Source organism: Chamaea fasciata, unplaced genomic scaffold (genome assembly GCF_029207755.1).
Source record: "Chamaea fasciata isolate MVZ Bird 193981 ecotype frontalis unplaced genomic scaffold, bChaFas1.0.hap1 SCAF_1, whole genome shotgun sequence".
NCBI lineage: Eukaryota > Metazoa > Chordata > Aves > Passeriformes > Sylviidae > Chamaea > Chamaea fasciata.
The window spans coordinates 744,144-763,536 of NW_027094086.1; the positions used below are offsets into that span (position 1 = coordinate 744,144).

The following is a 19,393-nucleotide window of genomic DNA, read 5'->3' on the forward strand; positions in this document are numbered from 1 at the left end:
AAGCTGGAAGAATCCAGAGTGGGCACCTGGCCCAAGATCACAGCTCAGGCAGCATCATCCCTGAGAACAGGATTGGGTCCAGAGCAGCCCAGAACTGGACATGGCGCTGGACAGAGCTGGACACAGCACTCCTGATGTGCCTCACTGGGCAGGGCAGAGGGGCACCATCACTCCCTGACCTCCTGGCCCAGCTCCTCCTGATGCCCCCTGGATCCCTCCTGGCCCCAGGCCACACGGCCAGCTCCACTGGTCACCCACCAGCACCCCCAGGTCCTTCTCCAGAGCTGCTCCAGCAGGTCCCCCCAAGCCAGTGATGGCACTGGTGCTGAATTGGGCTAAACCAGCCCAAATCACCAACCCCAAATGATTCCTCTCCCATATTCCTGCTTGGAATGAAATGTGTGTGAGGTTCCTCCCTCGTGAAGGGGAGGCTCCCGAGCATTCTCTCTGCGGTTGAGAGAAAGAGACGTTCCTACGAGTGTAGGTGTGGGGAGTGACCTGGAGCCGTGCTTAAAAATTGTCTCTTTTTCCTGGTTGTGACAGAATTCTTGAATGGAATGGTTTTGAAACAATCTTTAATAGAATGGCTTTGAACAAGGGCCTTGGTGGCCGCAGTGGACACAGTGGCTATGGTAGCCTTGTGGCTCAAGGGGTCTTGGTGGCTATAGTGACCATGGTGGCCACAGTGGCAGTGGTGGCCTTGATACCCTGGGTGGTCTCGTTTCTCTGGGGATCCTGGTGGTCTTGTTCATCATGGTGGCCACAGTGACCACAATGACCTTGGTGACTTTGGTGGCCTTGTGGCTCAGAGGATCGTGGTGGCCACTGTCAGGGCAGTAGTGACCAGGATGAATCCTCCAAGGCGGAAGGGGACCATGGAGATGCTCCCACCTGGGGGACAAAGAGGGGGGTCAGAGAGACCATTGGGAAAAAGAGGGAGTCAGGAATGGCCAGAATGGGGTGTTAAGGATGACAGGAGAGATGGGGGCCATGAAGTGACAGGTCACAGGGTTTTGGGGGAGGGTATGGGGGGGGTACAGGTCCCAGGGAGATCATGGGGGTCATGGTGGGCTTAGGGGTGACAAGGGTCAGGGGGAGTCAGGAGGTGCCGTGGGGGTGCCATGGGGTGGCTGGTGTTCAGGGAGTGCCGTGGGGGATCCCAGCCCGCCCACATCCAGCACACAGGGCCTGTCCCCTCAGCACAACCTTTGGCAGGGAGGGACAGGATCAGAATGGTGACGGTCCTGATCCCTGTCCCTGTCTCTGTCCCTGTCCTCTCCTGGCAGGGGTGTCCCTGTCCCTGTCCCCTCCCAGATGTGAGGGTCCCCATCCCTGTGTCCTGTCACGGTTGCTCCAGTCCCTCCACCCTCAATGGATGTCCCCAGACTTGCGGTCCCCAGCACTGGGTGTCGCTGGCCTTGTCTCTACAAACACAAAGTGGGTGCTCGTGTCACTCATCCCCTGTGAGTGTCATTGTGTGCCCTGTGCCTTATCATGGGTGTCCCCTTGGCCATAGTGGGTGTCCCCTTCCCCACAGACTGTCCCCCTGTGGTGTCACCTTTCAGCCACTCGCAGTTGTATTTGCTGAAGGTCCCAGTGGAGCGGAGCTTGATCTGTGACTTGTTCCCTTCCTGAGTGACTTCAGTGACCTCAAACGTTTCATATGGTGGGATGAGCACTGGATGGTTGCTACAAGAGAAGGAGAAATTCTGGATGTCCACTCCATAGCACGTGTGCACCTGGAAAATTGTGTCTGTCCTGTATTTCTGGGCAGTCTCTTTGCTCAGCGATGTTGTCGTGAATTGACTGAACCGGATCGTCTGTCCACACTGTGCCTTGAAATGAACGTCATGCACGCCCCGGAACACACGGCGACACTGCATGTTCTGATCATCCCTCAGTGTCCCCAGGGCATGGGTCAGCAGGAAATGAAACGTTTTGAAGTGGAAGTTGTCCCGGTATTCCTGGGGGGAGCGCCCAGCCTTGCGCATGGCATCGTTGAACTCTTTTCGCAGGTCATTCGTCGTGTAGGCCATGACAGCGATGGCCTGCTCTGGGGACGAAAGAGGGGGCACACGGAACCCCCACCTCTCCCACTCTTCTTTGGCCTTTGCCCAGACCCGGGCAAAGACAAGATTCTTCTGGAACTCGGAGCGGTTGAGGGCCGGCAACGCCGCGGTCATAGCACAGCTGCAGCCCCGGTACTGGTCATCAAAGGTGTCCTGAGCCATGCCCACAACATTCACATGGATGGCCGCAGTGGCCACGGTCATTGCCAGCAGTGCCAGGGTGTGAGCCAGGGGGGCCATGGCAGGGAGAGACCACCAGGAGCAATGTGGGACACTGGGGGACACAGAGGGGACACTGAGGTGACACAGGAAGGGTTCCTCACTGAAGGACTGGAGAGGGGAGTGGGGTCAACCCCGGGGGAAAGGAGGCACTCCTGGCCAGGAGACCCTGGACATGTCTGGGCTCCCTGATCCCAAATCCTGGGGTTATTTATGCCTCCCCAATGTCCCCCAGCCCCCCAAGGACCCCAATCCCACAGTCCCATAGTCCCATTTCCTCCTGGCTCCCCCAATCCTATTCCCGTGATTACAAATCCACTCAGACTCCCCAGCATCCTGACCCAAATCCTGGGGTCACTCCCTGAGCCCCCCAGTGTCCCCTCAGCCCACCCCCAGACCCCAAATCCCACTCCCAGTCCCCAGTTTCCTCAGTGTCACCCCAGGACCTCAACCCAAATCTGGGCACCGCCCCCTGCCCCCCAGTGTCTCCCAGCCCCCCAGGACCCCAATCCCACTCCCACCATCCCATGTTCCCCCTCCCTTTCCCCCAGAGCACCCATGACCCCAATCCCAGTCCTGTGACTCCCCCAGGAGCGCAATCCCAATCCACCAATCCCGTGTCCCCAAGTGTCCCCAGTGTCCCCCCAGCCCCTGATACCGGAATGGGCCGCAGTGAACTCCCGGACAGAACTGGAGGGATCACAAAGCCGGAATTCTTGGGCAGCTCGGACTCACAGCAGATCTCTCCTGGTCCTGCAGCTCAGGAGCACTTTGCCAAAGGGCATTTGTCCATCCTAATTATAAATATTCATTACAATGGGCTTCCCTTCTAATACAGAAACAGCGCTTTTCCCTTCAATAATTTGCTGTAATGGTTTCACGTTCGCCAGTTCTTGTTTCCCAAATTTAGTGTAGCGATTTAGTTGTTGGTTGAAACCATCTACTCCTTTTCCTACTGTGGGATAGGATTAGGAGGAAAGCAAAGCGGGCCCAAGTCTTAAAAGGTGTCAAAATAGATTCATTAACAAACACAAACAGAAAAGAATGAGAATCAAATTGAACCTCTCAAAACACTTCCCCTCCTCCCACGACTGTTGACCTTCCCACAAATACGATAAAGAGACAAAACATGGGATTTCTGCTCCATTTCACCACTCTAAAATAATATTTCATCTGTTCTTACGGAGAGGAGCCTCTCTTAGAAACTCCCATGGAGACACCACCACAAGAAAACAGTTCTCTGCTGGCTCCCACGTCACGTCACGAATCTGCAGCCGCCCAGAAATTCTGCAAACTGTGGAGCCCCTGCCATTCGCACCTTTTCCCCACAACTGTGTATGGGCCACATCTGCTTGATTTAGGATGCCTCTCCCAGTATGAAAGAAAGGTTCCCTTCCTCTATCTGCAAAATCATCTCAACAAACAGAGGTCTCTTTTTCCCTGGGAGCAAAGGGCTTCATGTCACTTTGTCTTTGTCTTCCTCTGTCCACAAGTCTCCATTCAATCTCAATTGTATCAGTCCACGGCTATGACTAGAACTCTGCATCCCCCTAAAGGCATTCTATATGTTCTGGGGGAAGTTTAGTCCATTCTCCATGGCCTCACAAGAGAAATCCAGCCCAAAGTAGGCAACTCCTCAATCTCCCTCCAACCTAAGCCTTTTACTCTCTCTTCGCTGACCTCAGTTTCCTGCTGTGTCTCCTTACAGTGATCCTCCATCACTCTGCCTGTTCTCACTCAGAGAAGGGCCAGTGCTGCTGTAAGTCTCATCTGGCACGAAGAGTTAACATCTCCCAGGTCTGCAGAGGGCACGATGGTTCTTCCCCAGGAAGCGGCTGAAGATGGTAGGGCCAGGCTGCACCAAAGCTGGGCCGAAATCTCGGGGTTCTGGCTGCTGGGGGGCCCTTGCCCGGCTCCGGAGCCGCTTTTTGGTCTCAGCTGCATGATCTCTCACCTGGCTGGGCTTCTGCCCCAACCCTTTTCCTCCCCCTGGGAGTCACCAGAGGAGTTGGGGGGCTCAGCCCCCACAGTCTCGCAGCAGGATGTTGTAACAGCCGCTGGAAACCCCATCTGGGCTGGGACAGAACATATTCTCCTCCCCTCCCCCTGCCCAAGAGTCACCGGAAAAGCCTTGGCCAGGCTGGATGTGGTCCTGGAAGAAGCTGGGCAGTCATCTTACCTTCTCCTGGGGTCGGAAGGAAAAGGAGGTTCTCAGCCCCGTCTCAATCTTACATGTGCATTCACAAAGCCGCCTCCACCTTTCTCAGTGGTTATATGAGGTGTCAGTAGGTCAAAATTGGCCTCTGACAGGTCTCTGTCCTTTCCACGGAAAATTAACAGATGTTTACAGGGAAGAGTTTCTTCTTTAACTAAAACCTGAGTTGTGTTGACCCACTACACTTGCATGGCCCCGCCTCTCTCTGGGCTCCTCTTCTTTAGAAACTGGAGAGTTCGGTAACACGGATGTGAGTCGTTATTTTCATAGGCTGCCTCAACATCTCACACCACCTCCCCTCCAACTTCTGCTTTCCGCAGGCGCTGCTACTTCTGTAGTAGAGAGCTTGTCAAAACCCACACTGGAGTTCCCCTTATCTCTTTCTCCACTGCTCTGAGCCACATTTGTTGCGGAAATACTTTTCCATCCTTTTATCTTTCTTGAAGTCAGGCTTTCAGCTCGACCCAGCACCTCCAGCGTGTGGGGAAAAGCCGCTCTGTGGAGAGCCAAGCGTGCACAAAACAGCCTTGAAATTTTATTGGAATGAAGGGACAGAGTTTCCACAGCCAGACCCCCGTGGGGTTTCTCTCTCGAGGTTTCGGAGGACGCAGCCTCCTTTTATCCCAAACTCTCAGCCATACGTTGCCCTCTTCCTTTCCCCATTGGCGGAGGCACAGGGAAGGTGCAGTATATTTGTATATTTATAGGATGCCTTGGAGTGGCTGCCTGGGGCAGAGGCCAGACACGATTATGAGAATAAAAGCGGGGATTTATTCCAAGCCTTCAATAGACACACCTGGGGATGGGAAAAGCCACCGAGAGGCTCCACCCAAGATGGACAATGGTCAGGAGTTTTTCATACAGTTATTGGTTTGGTCTGTTTACATATCAGGGGTTAATCCTCCAATTACAGCTTCAGGTAATGAAGTCATATTCCCACAATTTGCTAATGCCTGAACTCACTTTTGTTTATACATTTCGGGACCTGGGACAGTGAGGTGTCCATGAGTTTCAGCCCTAGACAGGAATTGTTTTGTCTGGATAAAACCGGAGAACAGCAGCTGAAAGTTGTGGAGTTTTAGAGTTCCACACTAAAGCAGTACAGGAGCTGAAAAAGATAAAAGGGCAATCCTAAGGCATCATATATACAGGGATGAGGTTCCTGTCAGCTGTGTCTCCTCTTGAGGCTGCACAGCCCCAGCTCCTGCAGCCTTGCCTGGTGAGAGAGATGCACCAGTGCCTTCATCATCCTCAGAGCCTGTGCTGGACCTGCTGCAGGATCTCCATTCCCCTCCTGTCCTGAGGAGCGCAGAGCTGGACACGGCACTGGGCAGAACTGGACACAGCACTCCCGATGTGCCTCACTGGGCAGGGCAGAGGGGCACCATCACTCCCTGACCTCCTGGCCCAGCTCCTCCTGATGCCCCCTGGATCCCTCCTGGCCCCAGGCCACATGGCCAGCTCCACTGGTCACCCACCAGCACCCCCAGGTCCTTCTTCAGAGCTGCTCCTGCAGGTCCCCCACAGCCCAGGGATGGCACTGGTGCTGAATTGGGCTAAACCAGCCCAAATCACCAACCCCAAATGATTCCTCTCCCGTATTCCTGCTTGGAATGAAATGTGTGTGAGGTCTCTCCCTCGGGAAGGGGAGGCTCCCCAATGATCCTGGGCCAGGCTGAGAGAAAGAGACGTTCCCACGAGTGTTGGTGGGGGAGTGGCCTGGAGCCCTGCTCAGGAATTGTCTCCTTTTGCTGGTGTCTTGGTTTAGATGGACAGGGTTGGAGTCTCCCCTAAAATGTAAGCCCCTCCCCCCCTTTTCCAAAACATCAGAAATTTGCAATTAAAAGGCTGTCAGGCAAAGATTTTGGGAATACGTTTAGCAGGTCTTTACTAGAGATATAAAAATACAGATGCTGGCGTACAGAAGAATAAACGGACAAATAAACAAGAAACCCTAGAAAACCCTGACAGAGTCAGAAATACAACCTGACGCCCTGTTGGTCCTGGTGTTTGGAACAGTCCAAAGTCTGCCCTCCAGGAGCGGCGCATGTGGTTCTGTTGGAGCAGAGATGGTTCCGTTGGAGAAAAAGGGTCCAGAAATGGTGAGATGGGTCCGGTCTTCCTCCAGGGATCCGGTGGGAAAACTGGATCCCTAGTGGGACTGTGGCTCCTTTTTATCTAGGTTATCTGATAAGGGACAGTGATCCATTTGGGCAAAGATAAGCAATTCTGCCCCACCCAGATGGAATAGAATAACACGCTCTTTACAAAACCCGCGGCAGCTGGCTTGGTCAGAATTCCTTCATGGAAATGTTCCGATAGAATCATTTGATAAAATTGTACCAATGGAATTATTCAATAAAATTGTTCTGGTGGAATTCTTCACTGGAATTGTTCTGACGGAATCGTTTAATAAAATTGCTTCAATAGAATTATTTAAAAGAACTGATTTGAAAGAATCATTTAATAAAGTTGTTCTGATACAAATCTTCAATGGAATTGTTCTGATAGAATCGTTTATTAAAATTGCTTCAATGCAATTATTTCATGGAACTGTTCTGATTGAATCGTTTAATAAAATAATTGTGATAGAATTATTTAATAGAATTCTTCTGATAGAATTCTTTACTGGAATTGTTCTGATAGAATCGTTTATGAAGATTGCTTCAATGCAATTATTTAATGGAATTGTTCTGATAGAATCGTTTAATAAAGTAGCTCTGATGGAATTCTTTGATAGAATTCTTCTGATAGGAATATTTAATAGCACGGCTTTGCACAAAGGCTTTGGTGGCCACTGTGGCCACAGTGGCAGTGGTGGCCTTGGGAGCCTTGGTGGCCTCGTTTCTCTGGGGATCCTGGTGGCCACAGTGACTTGGTGACCTCGGTGACATTGGCCTCGTGGCTCAGAGGATCCCGGTGGCCACTGCCAGGGCTGAGGTGGCCAGGAGGAGTCCTCCGAGGTGGAAGGGGGCGCTGGGGACGCTCCCACCTGTGGGACAGAGAGGGGGATCAGGGGAACCATGGCGGACCAAGAGGGGGTCGGGGACGGCAGGAATGGGGCGTTAGAGGTGACAGGAGAGATGGGGGGCATGAGGTGACAAGTGACAGGGTGTTGGGGGCTATGGGGGGGCACAGGGGTCAGGGAGGTCAGGGGGGTCATGGTGGGCTTAGGGGTGACAGGGATCGGGGGAGTCAGGGGGTGCCATGGGGGTGACAGGGGGTGACAGGAGTTCAGGAAGTGTCATGGTGGGTCCCGGCCCACCCACCTCCAGCACACAGGGCCTGTCCCCACAGCACTGCCCTTGGCGGGGAGGGACAGGGTTGGGACAGGGTCATCCCTGTCCCTGTCAGGGCTGTCCCTGTCCCCCCCAGATGTGGGGGTCCCCATCCCTGTCCCTGTCAGGGGTGTCCCTGTCCCCCCCAGATGTGGGGGTCCCCATCCCTGTCCCTGTCAGGGGTGTCCCTGTCCCCCCAGATGTGGGGGTCCCCATCCCTGTCCCTGTCAGGGGTGTCCCTGTCCCCCCAGATGTGGGGGTCCCCATCCCTGTCCCTGTCAGGGGTGTCCCTGTCCCCCCAGATGTGGGGGTCCCCATCCCTGTCCCTGTCAGGGGTGTCCCTGTCCCCCCAGATGTGGGGGTCCCCATCTCTGTCCCTGTCAGGGGTGTCCCTGTCCCCCCAGATGTGGGGGTCCCCATCCCTGTCCCTGTCAGGGGTGTCCCCGTCCCCCCAGTTATGGGGGTCCCCATCCCTGTCCCTGTCATTGGCGTCCCTGTCCCCATGCCCTCAGTGGGTGTCCCCAGCCTTGGTGTCCCCAGCACTGGGTGTCCCTGTCCCCCCACCCAGAGTGGGTGCTCCTGTCCATGTCCCCCATGCCCAGTGAGTGTCCCTGTGTCCCCTGTGCCCTGTCGTGGGTGTCCCCATGGCCACGGGGGGTGTCCCCATCCCCCAGGCTGTCCCCTGTGGTGTCACCTTTCAGCCACTCGCAGTTGTATTTGCTGAAGGTCCCGATGGAGCGGAGCTGGATCTGTGTCTTGTTCCCTTCCCGGGTGACTTCGGTGACCTCGAATGTCTCGAAGGGCGGGATCAGCACCCCCTCGTGTTCCGGATATTCCGAGAAGGATTGTATTCCTGCACCCTGGCACGTGCGCACCTGGAACTCTGTCCCGTCCGAGCACCAGCCTTCCGTTTTCCTCAGCGCCGTTATCGTGAATTCGCCGAACCGGACGGTGTCGCCAGGCTGGGCCGCGAACTGGGCGCCGCAGTCCCGACGGAACACGTCCAGACACTGCCCAGGGTGAGCGTCCCTCAGCGTGGCCAGCGCGTCGGTCAGCAGGAAATGCAGCGTTTTGTAGGGGAAGTTGTCCCGGTATTGCCGGGGGGAGCGCCCGGCCACACGCACATCCGCGTTGAACACACTGCGTACATCCATCGTGAGGGCCATGAGGGCGATGGCCTGGGCTTGGGATGGCAGAGGGGACACAGGGGAGTCCCGCCTCTGCCACTCAGTCACGGCCTTCTCCCAGACCCGGGCAAAGAGAGGATTCTCCTGGAACTCGGAGCGGAAGAGGGCCGGCAACGCCGCGGTCATGGCAGCGCCACAGCCCCGGTACTGGTCATCGAAGGAGTCCCGGGCCATGTCAAGAGGCACCACCATGTTGGCCGCGGTGGCCACGGTCATTGCCAGCAGTGCCAGGGTGAGAGCCAGGGGGGCCATGGAGGAGAGAGGCCACCAGGAGCAGGGTGGGACACTGGGGGACACAGAGGGGACATGGAGGGGGACATGGGGCGGGTTCCTCGGTGAGGGACTGGGGAGGGGAGTGGGGTCAGCCCAGGGGAAGGGAGACACTCCTGGCCAGGAGACCCCTGGACATGTCTGGGCTCCCTGATCCCCAGTCCTGGGGTTACTTTGGCCTCCCCAACATCCCCCAGCCCCACAGGGACCCCAATCCCAATCCCACAGTGCCGTGTCCTCCTGGCCCCCCAGAAGCCCAATCCTACTGCCATGGTTACGAGTCTCCGCCCCCCCAGGACCCTGACCCAAATCCTGGGGTCACTCCCTGAGCCCCCCAGTGTCCCCTCAGCCCACCCCCAGACCCCAAATCCCACTCCCAGTCCCCAGTTCCCTCAGTGTCACCCCAGGACCTCAACCCAAATCTGGGCACCGCCCCCTGCCCCCCAGTGTCTCCCAGCCCCCCAGGACCCCAATCCCACTCCCACCATCCCATGTTCCCCCTCCCTTTCCCCCAGAGCACCCATGACCCCAATCCCAGTCCTGTGACTCCCCCAGGAGCGCAATCCCAATCCACCAATCCCGTGTCCCCAAGTGTCCCCAGTGTCCCCCCAGCCCCTGATACCGGAATGGGCCGCAGTGAACTCCCGGACAGAACTGGAGGGATCACAAAGCCGGAATTCTTGGGCAGCTCGGACTCACCGCGCATCTCTCCGGCTCCTGCAACTCAGGGAGACTTTGCCATGGGCAATTTATCCATCCTAAAAATAAATATTCATTAAAATGAGTCTTCTATCTAATAGAGAAACAGCGCTTTTCCCGGAAATAATTTGCCGTAATGGTTTCGCGTTCACCAATTCCTGTTCGCCCAATTCAGTGTAGCGGTCTGAGCGTTTGTTGAAACCATCTTCTCCTTTTCCGACTGTGGGATAGGATTGGGAGGAAAGCAAAGCCGCCCCAAATCTTAAAAGGTGTCAAAATAGATTTGTTGTCAAACACCAGCGGAAAAGAATGAGAATCAAAATGAAACTTTCATGACACTTCTGCTCTCCTCACCACTATTGGTTTTCCCGCTGACAACATAAAGAGACGAATTCTGGGAGTTTCAGTCCATTTCACCACTCTAAAACACCATTTCATGTGTTCTTAGGGAGGGGAGCCTCTCTTAGAAACTCCCATGGAGACACCACCACAAGAGAACAGTTCTCTGCTGGCTCCCATGTCATGAATCTGCAGCCGCCCGGAAATTCTGCAAACTGTGGAGCCCCTGCCATTCGCACCTTTTCCCCACAACTGCGTACGGGCCACGTCTGCTAAATTTAGGATGCCTCTCGCAGTATGAAACAGTTTCCCTTCCTCTATCTGCAAAATCATCTTCATCTCAACAGAGGTCTCTTTTTCCCTGGGAGCAAAGGGCTTCATGTCACTTTGTCTTTGTCTTCCTCTGTCCACAAGAGGAATTAAATCTCATTTGTGTCAGTCCACGGCTATGACTAGAACTCTGCATCCCCCTAAAGGCATTCTATATGTTCTGGGGGAAGTTTAGTCCGTTCTCCATGGCCTCACAAGAGAAATCCAGCCCAAAGTAGGCAACTCCTCAATCTCCCTCCAACCTAAGCCTTTTACTCTCTCTTCACTGACCTCAGTTTCCTGCTGTGTCTCCTTACAGCTCAATCACTGTTCTCACTCAGAGAAGGGCCAGTGCTGCTGTAAATCTCATCTGGCATGGAAAAAGTTAACGTCTCACAGGTCTGCCGAGGGCACGATGCTTCTTGTGGGAACCCCAAAAAACCCCCTCAGGGAAACTTCAGTCTTTGCCCTGTGAAGATTGCCCAGAGTTCCCTGCCCAGGCTCAAAGAGAAGACTTCCTTCGTGGTGCCTTGCACAACTACTGCCGATCTACCCTGGATTGCTTCCTTCATTGGTCACTTAACCCTGCCCTCCCCGACTGTTCGTCCCTCATACCGTTTGTACCCTGTGCCCTCAGACCATCGGCCACTGACCCCATCCTTAACCCCAGAGCAGCACATGGTCTCGGTCGTCTGTCCCCGATCCCTTCGGCATGCTGAAACAAACCTTGCTGGAAAATACCATACAGGAGGCCCTTCCTGTCTTTCCTCCGCCGAGGCGTGTGTGTGTGTGCGTGGGCTTGAAGTTTCTGTTCCTCTGGCCTGTTTTGAGCGGCTTCTGAAGGACACGCTTTGAGAAGGGAGCAACATTTTACACTCCGGCCACAATGCTGCAGTTCTTCCCCAGGAAGTGGCTGAAGATGGTAGGGCCAGGCTGCACCGAAGCTGGGCCGAAATCGCGGGGTTCTGGCTGCTGGGGGCCCCTTGCCCGGCTCTGGAGCCACTTTTTGGTCTCAGCTGCACGATTTCATGCGGCTGGGCTTCTCCCCCCCACACTTTTCCTCTGCCTGGGAGTCACCAGAGGAGTTGGGGGGCTCAGACCCCACAGTCTCGCAGCAGGATGTTGTAACAGCCGCTGGAAACCCCATCTGGGCTGGGACAGAACATATTCTCCTCCCCTCCCCTGCCCAAGAGTCACCGGAAAAGCCTTGGCCGGGCTGGATGTGGTCCTGGAAGAAGCTGGGCAGTCATCTTACCTTCTCCTGGGGCCGGAAGGAAAAGGAGGTTCTCAGCCCCGTCTCAACCTTATATGTGTATTCACAAAGACGCCTCCAGCTTTCTCAGTGGTTATATGAGGTGTCAGTAGGTCAAAATTGGCCTCTGACAGGTCTCTGTCCTTTCCACGGAAAATTAACAGATGTTTACAGGGAAGAGTTTCTTCTTTAACTAAAACCTGAGTTGTGTTGACCCACTACACTTGCATGGCCCCGCCTCTCTCTGGGGCTCCTCTTCTTTAGGAACTGGAGAGTTCGGTAACACGGATGTGAGTCGTTATTTTCATAGGCTGCCTCAACATCTCACACGACCTCCCCTCCAACTTCTGCTTTCCGCAGGCGCTGCTACTTCTGTGGCAGAGAGCTTGTCAAAACCCACACTGGAGTTCCCCTTATCTCTTTCTCCACTGCTCTGAGCCACTTTTGTTGCGGAAATACTTTTCCATCCTTTTATCTTTCTTGAAGTCAGGCTTTCAGCTCGACCCAGCACCTCCAGCGTGTGGGGAAAAGCCGCTCTGTGGAGAGCCAAGCGTGCACAAAACAGCCTTGAAATTTTATTGGAATGAAGGGACAGAGTTTCCACAGCCAGACCCCCGTGGGGTTTCTCTCTCGAGGTTTCGGAGGACGCAGCCTCCTTTTATCCCAAACTCTCAGCCATACGTTGCCCTCTTCCTTTCCCCATTGGCTGAGGCACAGGGAAGGTGCAGTATATTTGTATATTTATAGGATGCCTTGGAGTGCCTGCCTGGGGCAGAGGCCAGACACGATTATGAGAATAAAAGCGGGGATTTATTCCAAGCCTTCAATAGACACACCTGGGGATGGGAAAAGCCACTGAGAGGCTCCACCCAAGATGGACAATGGTCAGGAGTTTGTCATACAGTTATAGGTTTGGTCTGTTCACATATCAGGGGTTAATCCTCCAATTACAGCTTCAGGTGATGAAGTCATATTCCCACAGTTTGCTAATGCCTGAACTCACTTTTGTTTATACATTTCGGGACCTGGGACAGTGAGGTGTCCATGAGTTTCAGCCCTAGACAGGAATTGTTTTGTCTGGATAAAACGGGAGAACAGCAGCTGAAAGTTGTGGAGTTTTAGAGTTCCACACTAAAGCAGTACAGGAGCTGAAAAAGATAAAAGCTCAATCGTATTGTAAGGCATCATATACACAGGGATGAGGTTCCCTGTCAGCTGTGTCTCCTCTTGAGGCTGCACAGCCCCAGCTCCTGCAGCCTTGCCTCAGGATGGGGATGCTCCAGTGCCTGCATCATCCTCAGGGCCTGTGCTGGACCTGCTGCAGGATCTGCATGTCCCTCCTGTCCTGAGGAGCACAGAGCTGGACATGGCACTGGACAGAGCTGGACATGGAACTGGGCAGAACTGGACAGGGCACTGGACAGAGCTGGACATGGCACTGGACAGAGCTGGACAGGGCACTGGACAGAACTGGACATGGCACTGGACAGAACTGGACAGGGCACTGGACAGAACTGGACATGGCACTGGACAGAGCTGGACATGGCACTGGACAGAGCTGGACATGGCACTGGACAGAACTGGACAGGGCACTGGGCAGAACTGTGAAGCAGGACTTCAGTTTTATTAAGCTTCTTGCCGATGGGAGAGCCCACACCCTCTGAGGGGATGGAGGAGTGACTCAATACTGACGACCCCACAGGACCCTTCTGGACCGCCTGGACCCACCAGAGTTCCTGAGTTTGAGTTGGCAGGGAAGCTGTCTTGAACCCAGGCATTTTTTTGTTGTTTTACATTTTAGTGTCTTGTGGGTGGGCGATCCCTTTCCATCAGGGACAGCCATGGCAAGTTTGAACTCCCAGGCTGAAATAAGACATGCACCCTAGGTGGGTGTCCTAGGGTCACGTTATGATGCCTGTATCCCCAGTTGTCTCTTCTGTGTGTGCTGCATGTTGTGTTCTGTACCTTTAAGACTGGCTCTGAAAGCAAAGTCGGGGAGGAAGAAGCATGCAGTTTGTTTTGAAAAAACAGCCTTCACTCCTCTGCATTTTTTTCTTCACTTCCTCGGGACGGTGTGTTCAACGGATGCATGGACAGTGGCCAGAAAGAGGTTTTTTTCCTTTTAGTTAGTTTAGCTAGCTGGGGCAAAGAAGCTTCCTGGACTGTTCTTTTTTCTTTTTCTTGGGACTGTTTAAATCTGCTCTTTACTGAAAAACCCATAGGAGGACAGGGATCTTTGTCTGTGGCCCACTGGGGCCTAGACCTTGGCATTTTCCAGCGCCAAAGGGACTGGGACTGATAAGAGACTGAGAGAGCTGAGCTTATGCTTGTGGGCAGTTTGTTCGTTAAATGAATAGTTTTTTCCGCTTTTCTCTGAGGAAGTTCTTTTCCCGGACCGGCTGGGGGGAGAGGGGTTGTTTGGGTTTGCTCTCCAGAGGAACCCCATTTGGAGGTTTCCTCCCAAATTTTTCCTAAACCAGAACAGTGGGTTAGGGAAGTTGGAATTTTAGGGGGGGAATCATTTCATGTGGGAACTTTTGTTTATTAATTGTTTAAGTTTCCCCCCCGTTTTATTTAGTTCATGGGGCACTTTTAAATATTCCAAACTGAAGTTCTCTTTCCCAGTTTGTATATTCCACCCCCTGTGTTCCTAAGCCTTTGTCCCTTCTGGGGGGGTCTGGAGACGGAAACGGCCAAAGGGCGCAGAAGTGCTACCGACCTTCTTCCATCTCCCGTCCCCGCCTGTTCCCTTCTCAGGATAGGCCAACGCAACCCATTCTGATTTCTATCCTCAGCCACATTTCACCATCTTTCGATCCTATCCCTCTTCCCTGCTCCACACAAAATGGCGTCTACCCCTCAAGGGCAGCTGCCATTTTGAGCTAATTCCCACTGCCCTTCTTGTTTCCCACCTTTGCGTCAGGTCCCTCCCCGGCGACGGGTTCCCCCCTTCTGTCGAGTACCACGCCCGTGTTGGGACCCTCCCCCTTCATCGGGAAGTCCCTCACTAGCATGAGCCCTGCCACCTGTGGTGTGGCCTTCCAGTTCCTGCAAATTCAGGACCGGAAATGACGCCCGTCAGAAGGCAGCCATCTTGGCTGCAAAAGGCCCAGAATACCAGACCTTGCCAGTCGGCCGAAAGCATTGCTTTGCTGCCACTGGACATGTTTCCTCTTTGGGGAAAGAGATGGAGCCACTGGAGCCTTTCGCATGCTCCGTGTGGGGTGTTGGTTCTGGGATGGGAGCGGGGCAAACACTGATCCCTTCCCGCCATGAGACATTCCCACCGGGATCACTCTGCCAGCTCTGGGCGCCAGCACAGAGAAGATGTGGAGCTGCTGGAGCCATGGAGAGGTTTTGAGGGGTGAAACCCCTCTGCTGTGGAGACAGCTGGGAGTGTTCAGCCTGGAGAAGGATCCAGGGAGACATCAAAGCCCCTTGCACCAGCCAAAGGAGCTCCAGGAGAGCTGGGGAGGAACTTTGGACAAGGGCATGGAGGGACAGCACAAGAGGAATGGCTTCTCACTGCCAGAGGGCGGGGTCAGATGGGATATTGAGAGGAATCCCAGATGGGATATTGAGAGGAATCCATCCCTGTGAGGGTGGTGAGGCCCTGGCACAGGTTGCCCAGAGGAGCTGTGGCTGCCCGCTCCCTGCCCGTGTCCAAGGCCAGGCTGGGGGTCCTGGACCAGCCTGGGGCAGGGGAAGATGTCCCTGCCCATGGCAGGGCTGGCACCGGACGGGCTTTAAGGTGGCTCCATCCCAAACCATTGCAGAGCCCCGGGGCAGGGATGGGGTGGGGCGGGCACTCAGCAGCGCCATCAGCTCGTGCTGCCGCCTGCTGGTGACAATCAGAACTGCAGCTGTGGGCGGCGCATGCGCAGTGCTGCTGTTTAACCATGCTCGCTGCTGCCCTCCGGTGGGCAATTCCCAAACCACAACTGCCGCCCCAACTTTTTGTGCCTTTGGGTGTTTGCATTTTGTTCTCACAAAGTTTCAAGAAAACAATGTATGTTTTTAGAATTTATCTATTTTGTTTGCATATTTCTCCTCTGGGAGGAGAAATGTGATTGATGGTGGTCTTCACCAATGAGGTCAAAGTGGTGGCAACCTATGTAGCCAATCTTTTGTCGTCTGAAAGAACTGTATATAAGATGGAGTCAGAAAATTAAAGTTAGAACTTTCCTGCTGCCCTTCCTGCTGTCTGCTTCATTCTTTCGTGTCATAAAGTGCGACACACAACAGCTCGGTGAGTTCAGATGTGGAGGCTAAAGAGGGAAAATCCCCTGATTTGAAAGAAAAGAGTTTCCTGGTGAAACATCAAGGTTTTACAAAAATAAAAAGGTGATGGTGCCTCTGTCCCCTTTTCACCTTTTTGTCTTTCATCCTTTTCTTTTCTGGTGGTTTTTTTTTTTTTTTTGGTTTTTTTTTTTTATTTTTTTATTTTTTTATTTTTTTATTTTCCCTCCTAAGGCTACTTCTATAGTGTTGCCTCAAATCAGGAACTTTGGAATGGGCCCTGAACTGATCATTCATGCTTTTCTAATAGCCCTGAGCAGCCCCTCCCCAGCTCTCACAGCCACTCCTGGTGCTCCAGACCCTTCCCAGCTCCATCCCATCCCCGGACACTCTCCAGCCCCTCCAGGTCATTGCTGAGGGGCTGCAGTGAAAAGGGAGTGCAGAGGAAAAAGGGAAGAATGTTTCTCCATTGCCTCTCTGAAGACTGAGGTTTGAAAAGTAAAGCTCTAAGTTGCCAATAATGAAAACACCAGGAACTGCTTTATTTTAGGGAATGAGGCACCCTGCAGGAAAGGCATTAAAAGAGTTGCAGCGGATACATCAGGTGAGCGAGCAGCAAATTTTTGATACATGTTTAATATTCCAGGCAAGCAAGCAGCACTTTTTTCCCACTCCAGGCAAGCAAGCAAGCAGCAATTTTTTTGGATACATCAGGCAAGGCAGCCAAGCAGCTTTAGGAGGTGGCCGTGACATTGGCGCTCCCAAATCCCTCTGTTGGGAAGTGCCGAACCGGCCCCAGGCACTGCCCAATCTCTGCTGTCCACACTGTCCTGGGCTGTCCTGGCAGCTCCAGCCCTGCCCTGGCTGGTCCTGTTGGCTTTGTGCCGCTCACTCCTGGGCAGCTCTCGGAGACCATTCCCCTGGATGGTCCCCTACAGTGACCCTGATGGCCACAGTGGCTGTGGTGGCCATGGTGATCTTGATCACCTTGGTTACCATGGTTGCCAGGGCGGTCTCAGTAATTTCAGTGACCACGGTGGCCACAGTGGCCTCATGGGTCACAGTGGCCACAACGGCCATGGAGATCATGGTGATTCCAGTGCCCAGAGTGGTCAAAGGGGCCAAAAGTGGCCACAGTGGCCACAATGTCCACAATGGCCACAGTTGCCAAAGTGACCGCAGTGGCCATAGAGGTCTCGGCAGCCTTGGTGGTGTCATTATTCTGCAGGTCCTGGTGCCATTTATGGTCATGGTGGCCACAGTGGCCTCTGAGACCACAGTGACCTTAGTGGCCTCGTGGCTCAGAGGGTTCTGGTGATCACTGCCATGGCCACAGTGGCCAGGAGAAGCCCCCCAAGGCGGGGGGAGTTCCTGGGGAGGCTCCCACCTGGGGACACAAAGAGAGGGGTCTGGGGGACCATGAGGGGAGGAGGTCAGGGGGCATCAGGATGGCCATGGGGAGAGGGACAGGGGTGAGGAGTGGGCCCGGAGGCTTTGGGGGTCACAGGGGGCCATAATGAGGTCCCTGTCCCCTGTGCCCAGCCATGGGTGGCCTTGTCCCCCCAACCCCAGTGGGTGTCCCCAGCACTGGATGTTCCTGTCCCCCTCACCTGATACTGGGTGTCCCTACCCCCTGTGCCCAGCAATGGCTGTCCCTGTCCTTGTCCCCAGTGTTGGGTGTCCTGTCTCCTACCCACAGCAAGTGTCCCTGTCCCCTCTGGGCCATGTGTGTCCCCAGCACTGTGTGTCCTTGTCCCCAGGCCTCACTGAGTGTCCCCAAACCCCCCGGGTTGTCCCCATGATGTCACCTTTCAGCCACTCGCATTCGTAGTTGCTGGTGGTCCCAGTGGAGCGAAGATCAATCGTGTTCCCTTCCTCACTGACACCAGTGACCTCGAAGGTCTCGAATGGTGGGATCAGCACCTCCTTCTCATCTGGATACATGGAGAATTTCTGGATGTCCACACCGTGGCATGTGTAGACCTTGAACATAGTGGCCTTCCCATAATTCTGGGCCACCTTTTCACTCAGCGATGTTGATGCAAATTGACCGAAGCGGACTTTGTCACCTTTGTTCACATTGAAATGGTAATTCTTCACCCCCCGGATCACGTTCTTACAGTCGTTTGTGTGTCTCAGTGTCTGGAGGGCGCGGGTCAGCAAGAAATGCAGCGATTTGAAGTGGAATTTTTTCTGGTATTCCCAGCTGGATCTTCCAGCTCTTTGCACGGCCTTGTTGAACCTGTCGTACAACTTCATCTCATTCATCGTGTAGGCCATGAGGGCGATGGCCTGGTCTGGGGTAAGAGACTCTCTAATGGACCCCCGCTTCTGCCACTGAGCCGTGGCATTTAGCCAGTCCTTGTAAAACTTATCATTATTGCAGAAGTCAGAGACCTGGAGTTGTAGCAAATCCTCAGACAACTTTTCACCACATGTCAGGTACTGGTCATCGAAGGATTCCTGGGCCATGTCCAGGGACAGCGCCTTGATGGTCCCAATGGCCACAGCCATTGCCAGCAGTGCCAGGGTGTGAGCCATGGGGGCCATGGAGAAGAGAGGCCACGGGGACCAGTGTGGGACACTGAGGGACACAGGGGAAACACTGTGTGACACAGGAAAGACACTGGGGGACACCAGGGGGTGCTGAGGGAACAGTGAGGGGCCCCAGGGGACACTGATGAGACACAGGGGATGCTGTGGGACATGGGGGGACATGGGGAGGCTTCCTTGGTGAGGGACTGGGGTGAGGGCATGGGCTCAGCCAAGGGAGGGGGGGCAGCCTCGGTCAGGAGACCCCTGGACATGTCCTGGGACATGATCCCACATCCTGGGGTCGCTTCTGGACCCCCCCCCCCCCGCCCCCCAGTGTCTCCCAGGCCCCCAGAACCCAATCCCACACCAACAGTCTCATATCTTCCCACACAGTGTCTTCTCAGCCCCCCCAGCAGGACCCTGACTCAAATCCTGGGGTCACTTCCTGATCACCCCCAAAAAATCCCAGTGTCCCCCAGCACCCCAATCCCAATCCCATAGTTCTGTGTACCCCCACCCCCCCCCCCCCGTATTTCCCAGTGCCTCTATTACCCCAATCCCTCTCCCAGCACCTTGTACCCTTCCCAGGCAACTCCTGCCCCCAGGACCCTGACCCAGGGCTTGGGTCCCTGAGTGTCCCCCTTGTCCCCCTCCAATACCCCAATCCCCCTCCCATACCCCAATCCCACTCCCATGACGGAATGTTTTCCTGATGGCAGGATGTTTTACCAGCCTCTGGAAACCCCATCGGGCTGGGACAGAACAAATTATCCTCCCCTCCC

At 54.5% G+C, this 19,393-nt stretch overlaps 3 protein-coding genes across 3 annotated transcripts; all 3 read right to left on the reverse strand.

Moving 5' to 3' along the window:
- Window positions 1-558: 558 nt before the first annotated feature.
- On the reverse strand, window positions 559-4,735 carry LOC136301444 (NAD(P)(+)--arginine ADP-ribosyltransferase 2-like). The gene is made up of 4 exons (XM_066204504.1): window positions 4,468-4,735; window positions 2,947-3,082; window positions 1,559-2,343; window positions 559-891 (listed from the first exon to the last, which is right to left on the reverse strand). The coding sequence occupies exons 3-4, from the start codon at window positions 2,307-2,309 to the stop codon at window positions 806-808; spliced, it is 837 nt and encodes a 278-aa protein (XP_066060601.1). The 5' UTR covers window positions 2,310-2,343; window positions 2,947-3,082; window positions 4,468-4,735; the 3' UTR covers window positions 559-805.
- A 1,639-nt stretch (window positions 4,736-6,374) lies between these two features.
- LOC136301877 (erythroblast NAD(P)(+)--arginine ADP-ribosyltransferase-like) lies at window positions 6,375-9,938 on the reverse strand. Its single transcript, XM_066205145.1, has 3 exons — window positions 9,861-9,938; window positions 8,476-9,254; window positions 6,375-7,495 (listed from the first exon to the last, which is right to left on the reverse strand). The coding sequence occupies exons 2-3, from the start codon at window positions 9,218-9,220 to the stop codon at window positions 7,410-7,412; spliced, it is 831 nt and encodes a 276-aa protein (XP_066061242.1). The 5' UTR covers window positions 9,221-9,254; window positions 9,861-9,938; the 3' UTR covers window positions 6,375-7,409.
- Window positions 9,939-17,377: 7,439 nt separating this feature from the next.
- LOC136302343 (erythroblast NAD(P)(+)--arginine ADP-ribosyltransferase-like) lies at window positions 17,378-18,626 on the reverse strand. Its single transcript, XM_066205838.1, has 2 exons — window positions 17,885-18,626; window positions 17,378-17,463 (listed from the first exon to the last, which is right to left on the reverse strand). Exons 1-2 carry the CDS (start codon window positions 18,624-18,626, stop codon window positions 17,378-17,380), a joined length of 828 nt encoding a protein of 275 aa, XP_066061935.1.
- Window positions 18,627-19,393: the final 767 nt, after the last annotated feature.

Coding starts and splice junctions, on each gene's coding strand:
- LOC136301444 (XM_066204504.1), bottom strand. CDS start 2,309: ATGGCCCCCCTGGCTCACACCCTGGCACTGCTGGCAATGACCGTGGCC. Junction 892..1,558: donor CAACTGCGAGTGGCTGAAAG/GTGACACCACAG, acceptor TTTGTCCCCCAG/GTGGGAGCATCTCCATGGTC.
- LOC136301877 (XM_066205145.1), bottom strand. CDS start 9,220: ATGGCCCCCCTGGCTCTCACCCTGGCACTGCTGGCAATGACCGTGGCC. Junction 7,496..8,475: donor CAACTGCGAGTGGCTGAAAG/GTGACACCACAG, acceptor TCTGTCCCACAG/GTGGGAGCGTCCCCAGCGCC.
- LOC136302343 (XM_066205838.1), bottom strand. CDS start 18,626: ATGGCCCCCATGGCTCACACCCTGGCACTGCTGGCAATGGCTGTGGCC. Junction 17,464..17,884: donor CGAATGCGAGTGGCTGAAAG/GTGACATCATGG, acceptor TTGTGTCCCCAG/GTGGGAGCCTCCCCAGGAAC.